Consider the following 12,071-nt stretch of genomic DNA (forward strand, 5'->3'; position numbering starts at 1 on the left):
GCAGATCCAGACGGATCTTGTAGTTAGTCAGTCATTGATTGTTTCATACGTTCAGTGTGTCTAAAGTTGTACTTGTCATATGTGCAACAGTGGATGGAGTACTGCATGTGGTTCTGCTTGTGTTGTAAATTCATCTTAAAAAAAGTGCTGAACGGAGATGCAAAAGTATTTTGGAGCTGGCAAAAATGCCTTAGAGCTGTAGTACACTCCTAAATTTTGCCAGCTGGTATTGACAGTAATTATTGTTGTTATTTACTACTGTAGCCATTCTGTTAATGGCATGCTTTTGCAGGTAAAGGCATGGCTATACTATATAGTTTATGCTGGAATAGATTGAGGTGTGGCTTATGCTCTTTGTCAGTCTCATTTCCTGTATGATAGGCAGGTTTTCCATGTGAGGTTATATTAATAAATTCTGCTATTTAGACATGTATTTTGGTGAGACACTTAGATGTTCCAGTCTGTTTAGCTTATCAAAAAGAAAACTGAAAAATTATTTTGTTACAATGTGCTGGTTCTAGCAAATGTTTTCATCTGGTGAAAAACTACATATCTGCAAGCAGGGGACTGGAAGCTGTAGTAGACAGCAGCACAAGAAAAATGTGGCTCAGGGTTTTCCTCACGAATGGGAGTGCCCACTTTAAACAAGCCAGCGAAGGACCTGATGGGGGCTGCCTTCGGTCAGCTCTGTCTGCCGCGAGAGGTGGTACGCCTTTCGAGAAGGCCTGCTCGAACCGGGGGTTTTTGATGATTAGTCAACAGCAGTATTTCTTCTGAATGGTACCTGGTGCTGCCTTGTACGTGCCAGCTGCCACGTGGCTTGTGCAGCAAAGGGCAGCCTCCGCTCTCCGCAGTAATGGTACTTAAAGAAAGCACATTTAGCAACTTCATTATGGCTAAATACTAAGATGACCAATCAAATTCTATAATCTTTTGTACAGGAGGGTGAAATAGCTAATTTGATGTCTGCTTCTGTCTTTGAAATACTATGTTGTGGTTTTTTTTCCAGCAAGTATGGTAGCTTGCATAAAAAATGGTTCTTGGATCAGAGGAATGGCTGTCCGTCTTCCTCCCCGTTATTGTGCATGTTTGAGAGGGAAGCAGTGCTTCTAAAAAAACGTGTAATTTCTTGATCTGTTTCTGTTTTTATCATCCTGACTAGCCCTCATGGTAGGGATTTCTGACTGAACTTAGTCACTTGTGACAGTAACAACTGATGAAAATTGATTTGTGGTGTTATTGTTTTTAATAACGTTTAATGATCCGTGTTAATGTAACATACAGAAACCAAAGGGGTCTGGTAAGTCAGCTTTGCAGGACAGGGATGGTCTTGCTACATTATACTGTCATGTTAATACAAATATATGTCTCTTTAGAAAGATGCAGCCTATTTGGCCAGTAATAGACTGGTAAATTCTCAATATAAAACTCACATACAGAGATGATCTGTCTATTGTGAATCTAGGTGTTTTGCCTTCATAGAATCATTAATTTATTTACCCGTATTTGTTTAAGCCAGCCTCCTGTGCGCTATTAGTGCTGTTGAACGTGGTTGCCTCAGGCCGTGGTTTCACATATGCGTCGGCAGCGTCCCCTGTGCCCCCCTGTGGCGGGGGGCTGTGGCGGTGCCCCCCCGTACCCCCCCAAGATGGGGGGCCGTGGCCGTGCCCCGGGGCGGGGGGCCGTTCCCCCGCTGCCTCCTCCCGCCCTGGCCGCCTTGCCCCCTCCCAAATTCCAGCCTTGTGCTAGCTTGGGCTCACGTCTGGCAGTGCCTTGAGTTGGTTTGTCTTAAGCACCTTTCCGAAACCGTTTTTCTTCCTCGTTGTTTTCACTGGGCTTGTCTTCTGCCATTTTAGTGAGCTGAATCGTCTCCGGGGGTGTCCAGACAGATCCGCCTGCTCACACACCCGGGGGAGAACGACCTTCCCGTGGCAGCCGGGCGGTTGCTTGGGCTCGGCCGGTGACCCTGTGCCCCAGGGTGAGGCCGCGAGGCCGGGGAGCTGCTCGCTGGTAAAAGGGACAGTTTCTCTACCTTCCCCAGCCGTCTGGTCGCTTGCTTTCCTCGTGCGCGAGTCCTCCGATAGCTCAGTGAGGCGCCTGGGCTCCGGGCCGGGGCGGCTGCGCTGCCGCAGAGGCACCTGCGGACGCCCGGCCGGCAGCCGAGGGGAACGGGCCTCCCCTCTCGGCAGCGGCAGCCTCTCAGATTGGCCCATTCGTCTCTGGCAACCTCACCGCTGATTGCTTGAACTTATTAAAATTATGTGGATTTTGTTTGATCTGTGGTAGTTTTCTTCTTAAGTACACTCCAACAGAATGCTTTCTGTGCATTTTTACTGGGCCTGAAGTCTTTTAACATGCGCAATTGTAGCCAGAAAGCGGCTAAAGGGTTTTTTGTCCCCTCTCTTTGCTCATTAGCAGCTTACTAAAAGTGTCCACCTTGAACTCTTCATGTGTAAACAAGTCGACAGGATCTAGCTGAAGACTTAATACAGTGCTGTTTCTTTCAAGTGAAGCCAAAGTAAGACTATCATGTTATATAGTGAGGCCTCCAATAGAGGAAGAAATAGAGTTTATAGTACCTGGTTGTTTCACACAATTGGGAACGTTGAATTTTTTTACAGTATTTAGGTAGCGTTTTGGAGGTGGAAAGAGCAAACATTTGCTCTCCTGAGCAGGAATGATGTGAATAGTCATTTGATGTTTTATTTGTGAATTCTGCCTGTATGGGATAAAATGAAGAGTGTTATCACTCTTTTACCTCACAATAGTTCGTGGTATCTGATAAGCAGAAAGGCTGAGTTTGCTTTGTTTCTTTGCTTGCAGCACTAGTGAGCCTTTCCCTTCCTTACAGCTTCAAAGTATTGCAGCGCTGAGGCTGCAGTGTCTGCAGTTCATTTGTCTGTGGATTACATTTTTACGTAAATGAGCATTACTGACTTATTTCTTGTACCAGTATTTTTCTTGTTAATAGTCATGCAGGAATCTTATTTACAATATGGTTTATTTAAAAAAAAAAAAACCTTCCACTGTTTAGTGATCAGGGTTTTCGCTGTAACACTTTGATTTGTACTATTGTAGAGGTAGCACATTTTCTCACCCTTCAAATAATAAAAAGATTACAATTAAAAGAGAACGTACTTTAGGCTAGTGAATTGATTCTTTAGAGAATTAAAATTGATTAAAAGAGAGGGAATTGTATATCATGCCCCTGCATTTGTTCTTGCAACAGGTTTTTTGGAAGAGGGTTGTCCTCAGAGAAATGCTTTTAAGCATTATCTGATTAGTTAAAAAAAAAGCAGCGTTATATATGAAACACATGTTAGTTTTAAATTGGATGTTAATTGATTTTGTGGTCAATGCAGTCAAAAATAAAAAGCCTTATAAATAAAGCAAACTGTGTGTGAATAAGTGCTGCACTGGCATGGTTGGAAACTATACGCTATCCGAAACAGTGGTACTACTATCTCTTTTTATCACAAAGTCCAAATGTCCCAATGTGACTGTGTGTGTGTCAGTTGTGCTTAAAACTCTGGATATCTGGCTGTGTGCCATGTTTTTGTTTCACAGTCCAATTGGATTTATAAAGCCATTTCAGATTCTAAATTTGGCTATGACACCAGTACTTTGTGGACCTTAAATTTTGTTAGGTTTGGCCTACTTGAGTCTTAGTAAAGTAAAATGCCTGCCTAGGTAAGCCTGAATTTTGGTATAATGTTGTTTATAGCCTCTCTTAACAAATAAATAAAAGTAATGAGATTTCTAGGAATGTAAGATAAAACAAAGCAGCCCAGCAGAGCACAGAGCCATCTGTGTGCTTGTTGTAGTTTAACTCTTGGAAAGTCCTGGGGTCACTTTTTAAAGCTACAGTCAAAATTTTATGCTGAATTTGTGAGGAAACCAGGTGCTGGTGATGTGAAACAACTGTCATTTGACACGATGTAAGGTCTGTTTTTTAATTATCTACAGAAAGTGTCATTTGATGTTGCCCCCCCCCCTTTTTTTTTTAATTTGCAGATGTGCGTTGTTGCCGTTCTTTCCGATTGCGCACAGATGTTGGCATTGTCGATTGTTTACGGCTTGCTTGTTGTAGTTTTAGGAGGCTAGGAAAGGAACAGCGTGTGTATGTTCTCATAGCTGCAGTAAGTACGGCTCCAAGAGACAAAGGATCGTCCCCCTGCTTTGTTCTGGTCTGATGTGACACGGGGTCTTCAGTAATACGATTTTGCTTCAGGGTTGCTAGGATCTTCAGACTTGAGGCCTCAAGTGAGGTTCCTGACAGTGCCACTGCATTCCCTCCAGCAATAAAGTTGAAATAGCGGAAATAATGCGTTTGTTCAGTTTTACATAATGAGTAAAACACCTTGAAGCAAAGTGCCGCCTTCAGTAATCAAGGGTGTGGATTTCCTTCTTTGCTGCAGTGGGCAGTTCTTACCTGATTTTGTAAACTGCTGTTGAGAAATTCATACAGAAGCTTACCTAATTGGTAAAGATGTTCAGTATAGATATACTTAATGAATTTTTATTAACTTATTATTTTCCAATAGATATGCTTAGTATGTGATTTGTGTATACATATGTGTATGTATATCTATGTGACTTAGGTAGAATCTGGAAAACTTCATGAATAAGTCAGAGGTAGGCTGTTTTTAATTTAGAAGAAGAAATTGAGCACTATCTAGAGGAAAACCTAGTTTTGCAAACTTTGACATTGGGCCCACTTTAAGAACAATTGTTTGCCATAGTTCTATATTTATGTACGTTATAGATGTTATCCATGTAGTCTTTTTGTTTAGAAGTATTATAGTTAAGATCCAAAAAATGCATGCAGAGAGATTTTCTTGTTGTTTTTGACATTCCTTTTGTATATTAAGTCCTTAATTCTGTGATTCCATATAATATTTTTACTAAGAACTGTTTTGATTCCAGAGCTGGATTTTATTCTGTTTTAGCGTGCAATCCAAGCAATTAAGACTAGCAGCTTTTTGAGCAAATCTGCTTTGTTACATGTGCTTAGCCATCTTTCAGAATGAATAGCTTGAGTAGTTGTTAAATACTATTATTATCAGTGATGATATGCAAGCCTGAAAGAATTCAGCTTGGTTTTCAGGGCTTATCTTAATTTGGTAGGGATGGTAATCAAAGTGAAAGATAAAGGGAACTCTTCAAATGTTGCTGTGATGCTAAAGGTATGCTCTCTATGTTGTGGGGAAATCGTACTTATTTTCCCTTCTGCCTCTTGCAAGTCAAAACTTCCTGTGTGAAAATACCGTAACTTTCATTAAACATTGTTTTAAATGGCATTAAATTTTCATTAAATAAGATGCCTTTCTTAAAGGCAGGTTTATGTTCCACTCACATGTGACAAAGTTGAGGCGTAAGATTCTTTTAATTGAGGAATGACTTGTGGTCAGTGCTTTTATCTCTTGGGTACCAGTCCTGTCTTTGTAATTTCATCTTAGTGCAGATTATGAAAGAGATACTACTCTAACTAGATAGTTATCATATTACAAAACAGAACCACAGAAGTACCAGTATGATCTGTTAAAGAACGGAACGGAAATAGCTGGTGAAGGGTCTTGTCACTTCCTTCAGGCTGATATTTTTCCTTTTAACTGAAAAGTAATCTGATTAAAAACTACCTGCCTTATGCTTTTCATCAGCTGTGGTAGGTCAGTTATAGGTATGAAAGAATAGCTATGATCTCTGTAATTGGTTACCTGAAATGCATATTTAGGAGAATTTTCTTGGCTAAAGATCTGGTTGCTTCTGCTCTTCATCTTCACGCTCTTGTCCTTGGACCAGCCTGACTTGTTTGTGTTAAAAATCAACACGAAAATCGCATTAAATTGATATTTCTAGTTCTTTTGTAATACGATTGAATAAGATCAGGTTTAACATTTTGAAGCTCACAGTGAATGAGCCAGTATTTTAATCATGGATCACAGTGCTTGGTATTAGATATGAAACTTTGACATATACTTTTTTTTTTTTTGATTGGCTACCAACCTTACTGACACTGCATGAAGGCGGCAAATAACTCACTTTCAGGGTAACATCCCTTCTTTGTAGTGACAGGGTGATCTCTGCTCTGTCAGCTTCAACTGTCTTTTGTGTCTAGCAGAATTAGTGCTGTCAGCATTTTCGATGCAGGATTTCCTGTTCTCTTCTATAGAGACTAGAGTTCTAGAAGTATGTTTTATGGTAGTCATTTATAAGAAGTTTGTGTTACTGTTTAAATGGGGATATATGTATTTAGTAGTGAAAGCTTTTGTATACTCATTCATATTAATAAAATACTTTTTCCTGCATCAAAATAAATGCACATATATATGTAAATGCAAATATATGTGAATATACAAAGGAATTTGTATTTGGTTTGAAGAGCCCGACACTTTAGAAAAGAAAAATTGCTCCCATAAGACTAGATTTATCTTTTTGAAAAAAGGTGTATCTGATGTGATTTTAGTGTTTCTAGATGCCTTATTTACATCCTTATTTTTTCATAACAAAATTTGTTCCCCCATAAAATGGGTGGGAGGACTTTCAGAGGAGATTGTATTTCAGTACTAAGCTACAGTAATACAGACACAAAAAAGCCAGGATGTAACAAGTGTTTTGAGATGGGAATAAGTTACTGTCTGCAGGCTCATCTGCGTCACGCTCTTAGCTCTTGCACTAAGGAGAAGGCTTTACTGTCTGCTTTACACTTGTTATGGAAAGAATATGGGTAAAAGCCTGTATCTGAACGGTCATGGCAGAGCAGCTGAGGTGTGCTGACTTGCATGTCAAAGACCTTGCATAAGAAAGTGTTTTGCTTGCTAGCATAAATTTGAATATTTCGTCCATGTTGGTCTTGCCCACGTGTGTTTGTACAGTACTATGGCTCTGGATATTATTAATATACTCTTTCATTGGTTGCTGTAAAACAAGATAAGGATCTTAATTTGAGTCCTTAAATTCTGTATTTTGTGTTTCATAAGAATCAGTAACACAGATAGCTTTTAAGTTTGTGATGATAATTTCTAGTTTAACTTTCAAGGGTGGCTATTCCTTTTATGAATGCCTTTACTACACTCACTTGGTCTTCATGTATGTTGTTATGCTGGCATTATGCTTCTATTTTTCATGTGCCTTTTTTTTTTTTTTTCCCTCTCCTCTTTTTCTAGGTGAAGCAGGAGCTGTAGAAGACCTGTGTTGCTCGCAATCATGCCATTCCCCTTTGGCAAGTCCCACAAGTCTCCTGCAGACATAGTGAAGAACCTGAAGGAAAGTATGGCAGTTCTAGAAAAGCAAGATATCTCTGACAAAAAGGCAGAAAAGGTACAACTGGGACTTTTCAGTGACTAAACAATAATGAAAATTAAAAAAACAATTTATGAAGTTTACAGCTGTTTAAATGGAACCAATTAGGAATTATTTGTGTTTTCTACACTCTATCATAAAGGATAAGTTGTATGTACCTTTGAACTGGTGTGTTTCACATTGGTTTGTTTTGTGTTTTTATACCATTGGCAGCTGATATGATACTTAAAACAATTTGTTTTGGAACTCCTTGACTTTGAACTCTTTAATGACCAGCTCATAGCCATACGACTTTCCGGTATTTGTGTCCGTTGTAATGATTTTACCATTGTACAGTAGTTCTGTCTTTACTAGTGCATGTGAATGTCACAGAACAAAGTGGCTCTGTTGTTATTGAACCTGAAGAACTTTGTGTCTTCCTGGGTATCAGTAGAGGATATACTCATACCCTCTCTTGCCTGTTGTTCAGCCCTCAGAAGGTGTGGTGAAAAGTTCCTGTGCTACTGCAGTTTCCTTTAGATAAGATGGCTTGCTACTTCAGGTCCTGTCTTTCAGGATCTGCATCTTGTGCCAGTCATTTACTTCTCATTTGATAGCTTCACTGAAAATTACCTTAAGGTTCAGCCTGTGTGCAGATGCATCCCACCTGCTGCCTAGTGTGGCAGAGATATTTACTGTTTAGATTACATCTTTCCTAAGAAACTCAGCACCGGGTGTAGACGGCAATACTGAAAAGAAAAAAAAAAAAAAAGACCCCCCCCAACAAATACCCAGAAAACCTTTCCCGAAAACCAAGAAAACCAGCTTTTGAAGTAGGCTATGATACCCTCCTCGGATCCTCTCCCAGCACTGTTTAACTGTTCTGTGCCATACTTGGCATCTGTATAGGGTCTGATAGTGAACAATGAAGGTGTAGGTGTAGATGCTTTCCAAGGAAGTTAGACATTATATCCTCTTCTTTCTTTAACTTCCTGCTTTGGTTTTACTGTCATGAAACCCCTCTGTCCTTTTCAGGCCATGGTCTTTGCTGCCTTAATACCAAACTCTTCATCTAGAGTTCTCTTTCACTCATCTGAGACAAAAGCCAAGTGTAGGAGTTAGTCATGGTCTTTTCTATGTTCGCTGGTGTTTCTAAGTAGAGTGTTACCAGCCCCTCTACATCCATTTTCATCCAGATTTGGCCCAATTGCTTTAAATGCAGGGAGAGCTGGGTCTTGACTGAATTGCCATCTTTATCTTGATACTCTTTAGGATCAGCATCTTCTACCTGTGTGCCAGGATGTGGTATATTCCAGGTCTCTCACAGCAAACCGTAGTATTTTTCCCTGATGCTTTTTCTGTCTTGCTGGAACAAATGTTGTTCAGGCTTGTACAGAGTGCACACTTTTATCCCATCCTGTTCTTTTTCCTGGTTCATCACAGAGCACTAGCACAAGCTAAGAGTATTTTCATTTGCTGCTGCTTTTCTTCTTTCTCTGTTAAAGGCATCTGTCAGGAGAGGAGGTGTAGTCTGAGATGAGACATGGCACTGTCTCCTTCGCCTCAACCTCATGGTTAATTGCTGGAGATGTGGCTCAGCCTTGGAACCTGTCCCCTTTTGTGCCATCTTCTTTTTTCTTACATCTCTGTACTAGGGAACAGGCCAGCTTCATTCCATTGTGCATAGCTGTGCACAGTATCACATGCCTGTGTCTTGAGGCTGTAGCTGAAAACTATTATGTACAATTTGCTTCTTGCTGGCCTTTAATCCCTTACCTCCATTTATGTGAGGCTGCTTTGATGACGGACTGTATGCATGAAGCATGTAGAGCTGTTTCTCCTGCGTCAGGTAGGAAGCAATACATTCTGCTTGGAAGAGAAAAGAAAGCAACCCATCTTCACCGTAGTAGGTTAAATGTGAGGAGAGTTAAATACTGACTTTCACAAGACTAAGTTGGGTATGGTAGTGCTGGCCACTGCCATCTTGGTTATTCACAAAGGAGCCCAGCTGATGAATCTGGATGCTCCAGACAACTGTCCCCATATCTCAGTAGAGACTTTCTGCAGGAAATACTTATTTCATTGGCAAGCTAAGATCTCCATCAAGGTGACCGTGGTTGTAGCAGTTTATCTCGAGTTCTCTGAGTGTTTGCTGGTTTGATAAAGTTCTTAAATATCTTACAGACCAATCATTGCGTGTTTGAGGGTCCAGCTCTGACTGAACACCTTGAATTCATGGCCTGTTCCTATCCAGTCAATAGAAATCATTGGAGTAACTTGGGACTTTGAGATAGTAAGGGTCTGAGCCATATCCATTATTTAAAAAAAAAAGAAAATCTCTGCATGCCAATATCTTAATACATAGGCATCTCTTTATCTCTCTTTCACCACCCCTTTTATTATTCTGATCCTTTCTACAATGTAACTTTCCAGCTCAATTGGAGAAGAATTCTCTGTTGCCGAAAAGATGAGTTCCATGGCTGACAGTTGTACAGAAGTAGAAGAACTCCCTGCACATAAAGCACAAATACTACCCTTTAAGGAAAGGGAAAAGGAATGCCATTCTCTCTCTCTCTCTCTCTCTTTTTAATAACTCCATCTTATCGGGGGTTAGACTGGTATAAAATAGTTCTGTTTATCTGTCTTTTTTATTTTATTATTATTATTGTTATTTAAATTTCTGCTTCACTGTTGTTGTTTCATCCAAAGGTGTGCTTTTGTCAGATAACAATAGTGAACTTTCAAGGCTGAACAGCATGGTACATATTCAGTGCTGATTAATTTTGTGGTAAGGGCATCTTTCTTTCATGATGGTAGGTATTTGGTGGGGGGGAATAATTACTTTTCCTACATTTCTTTATGATTTTTAAAAAAGAAGTACACACAGTTACAAATTTTCCTTACTCTCAAACATATGGAATTTGAAATATATATGTCAAAGTCTAAAAAAATTTCAGTACAGATTGAACTGAACTTCTCCAAATTTAATCATCATTTTAAATGTTTCTTCCGCAAAATGAAATCCATTGTAAATGCCCTTTTATTTTATATCTTATGGCTGAGGTTCCAAACACAAACTTGTACTTTTCTACTGCAGTACCACAGTAGTTTATGTGTAATATATGGTTTGCGGTATTTCCCGCCATGCAGCAGCAGCCCAATGCTGTCATGAAAATACTTAGTTCGATACTATGTGGAGGATGCTCTCTAACAACTGCCTGACACATCTGGAAATACAGCTTTGTAAGAAAATTATAATTGTCCCTAGAAATTGAATGTGTAATTAGTTATAGTAGAAATGGAATACCTTGTTTATCCAGTACTTAGACTAAAATGTTGCTTTGTGAGAGGGAGAAAAAGCACAGATGTGTAAGAAAGAGAGTTTTAAAGCTCGGACAGGATGTATTCCTGTTTGTGTGTGGTATATACTTCATAATCGAAATGGAAAAGACTCTTAAGTAAAAGATGTAGAACAACCGTAGAGGTCTTGATGCATCTTGTTCAATTATGAAACATTTTGCCCTGCAAAATGTTTTATAAATAAAAATTGGAAGTTTAAAAATGAAAAGTGAATTTGTGCTGCATGGTGATCTAGTTTTTGTTGGACTCTGTGAATACTGGAGGAAAATTAAACGGGTAATTCTCCAGGTGCTTTGGAAATGCTCTTTAGGGTTGCAGTGCGTGCTGCGGGACCGAGAGCAGCAGGCAAGGAGAGCTGAAGGGCACTGGGACCGGGCTGGCTCAGCCCCTCCTGGGCACTGCCGCTTGGGTGCTCCTTGAACGCCGACTTTTGCTTAGGGCTGGGGAGTAGTTTGCTGTCTTTTATTATTACAGAAGGGTTATTTCAGAAACCTGAATTGACAAATGGTTTATAACTGAAAACCTTTTCGTCTCGTATGCTATTAGTTTTCTTTACTCATGTACTTTCGGAAAGGGGGACTAAAGAAAAAGGAAGGGGAAGGAAAACTGCTTTCATATGGATGGGACCTACCCTGAGCTAGCACATTAGTATTTTATTTTCATCTCTTCCTCCTCTTTGGCTTACCTCAGCATTTATTTTTATACTGCTAGTTCATTTGATTTGTGGCACACATGTTTACTGTCGCGAAGGTAAATATTTACTCGTGTAATATACTTGCTCTTCCCTACCCTCTGACCTTGGGATAACCTGCGCGTCACAGCCCCAGTCCGGGCTCTCTGGCAGCTCTTTCAGCCGTATCGTTCGCCTGGGCAGGTAGCTATTTCAGAGCAGCAGTTCAAACTTCTGGCCAAAATGAAAATCTAAAAGTCGTGGTCTCTCTCTTCTTTAAGTTGCCAGCTCTGTGCAGTGGCCAGTATACTCGGTGTATGCACAAGTGCAATATGCTATTTTATTTGATTCAGCTGTCAGAGTGTAATATTAGGTCTTGTTGCCCTAGCCATAGATTAGATTTCAATGAATTAACTCCGTAATTTACAAAGCAGTAAAATTTTAAAGATGTTACGCACATGTATAAAATCAATTCATGGTTGAATGAAAGCTAAAGGTTAGGTAATCTGCCTTGCCTACTGCATGGGGCTGTTACTCAGAGATTAAATTAGGACTCTTTTTTTTTTTTTTTTTTTCCCTAATAGTGAGTGAGGGAACACGCTTCTCTGCTAACTGAACCTAGCTCTTTGATGTCTTTATGACAGATGTCTACTGAAAAATAGCATAATACTTTTTTGCCTGTATAATAAACTAGTAACATCAAGATAGACAGATAATTGTATGTTCCCCAGAATCGTACATTTTAGTAAGGTTCCAAATC

General features: G+C 39.8%; 1 protein-coding gene across 2 annotated transcripts in view; it reads left to right on the forward strand.

Moving 5' to 3' along the window:
• The window catches only part of CAB39 (calcium binding protein 39), a 42,348-nt gene that overhangs the window by 13,732 nt on the left and 16,545 nt on the right, over positions 1 to 12,071 (forward strand). For both annotated transcript variants that reach the window (XM_067301959.1, XM_067301960.1), the window contains exon 2: positions 7,167 to 7,320. In XM_067301959.1, the coding sequence (XP_067158060.1) occupies positions 7,207 to 7,320 (114 nt within the window). In that variant the 5' untranslated portion in view covers positions 7,167 to 7,206. The remainder of the gene's footprint in view (positions 1 to 7,166; positions 7,321 to 12,071) is intronic.

Source organism: Apteryx mantelli, chromosome 9 (genome assembly GCF_036417845.1).
Source record: "Apteryx mantelli isolate bAptMan1 chromosome 9, bAptMan1.hap1, whole genome shotgun sequence".
In the NCBI taxonomy this organism is placed as follows: Eukaryota; Metazoa; Chordata; class Aves; order Apterygiformes; family Apterygidae; genus Apteryx; species Apteryx mantelli.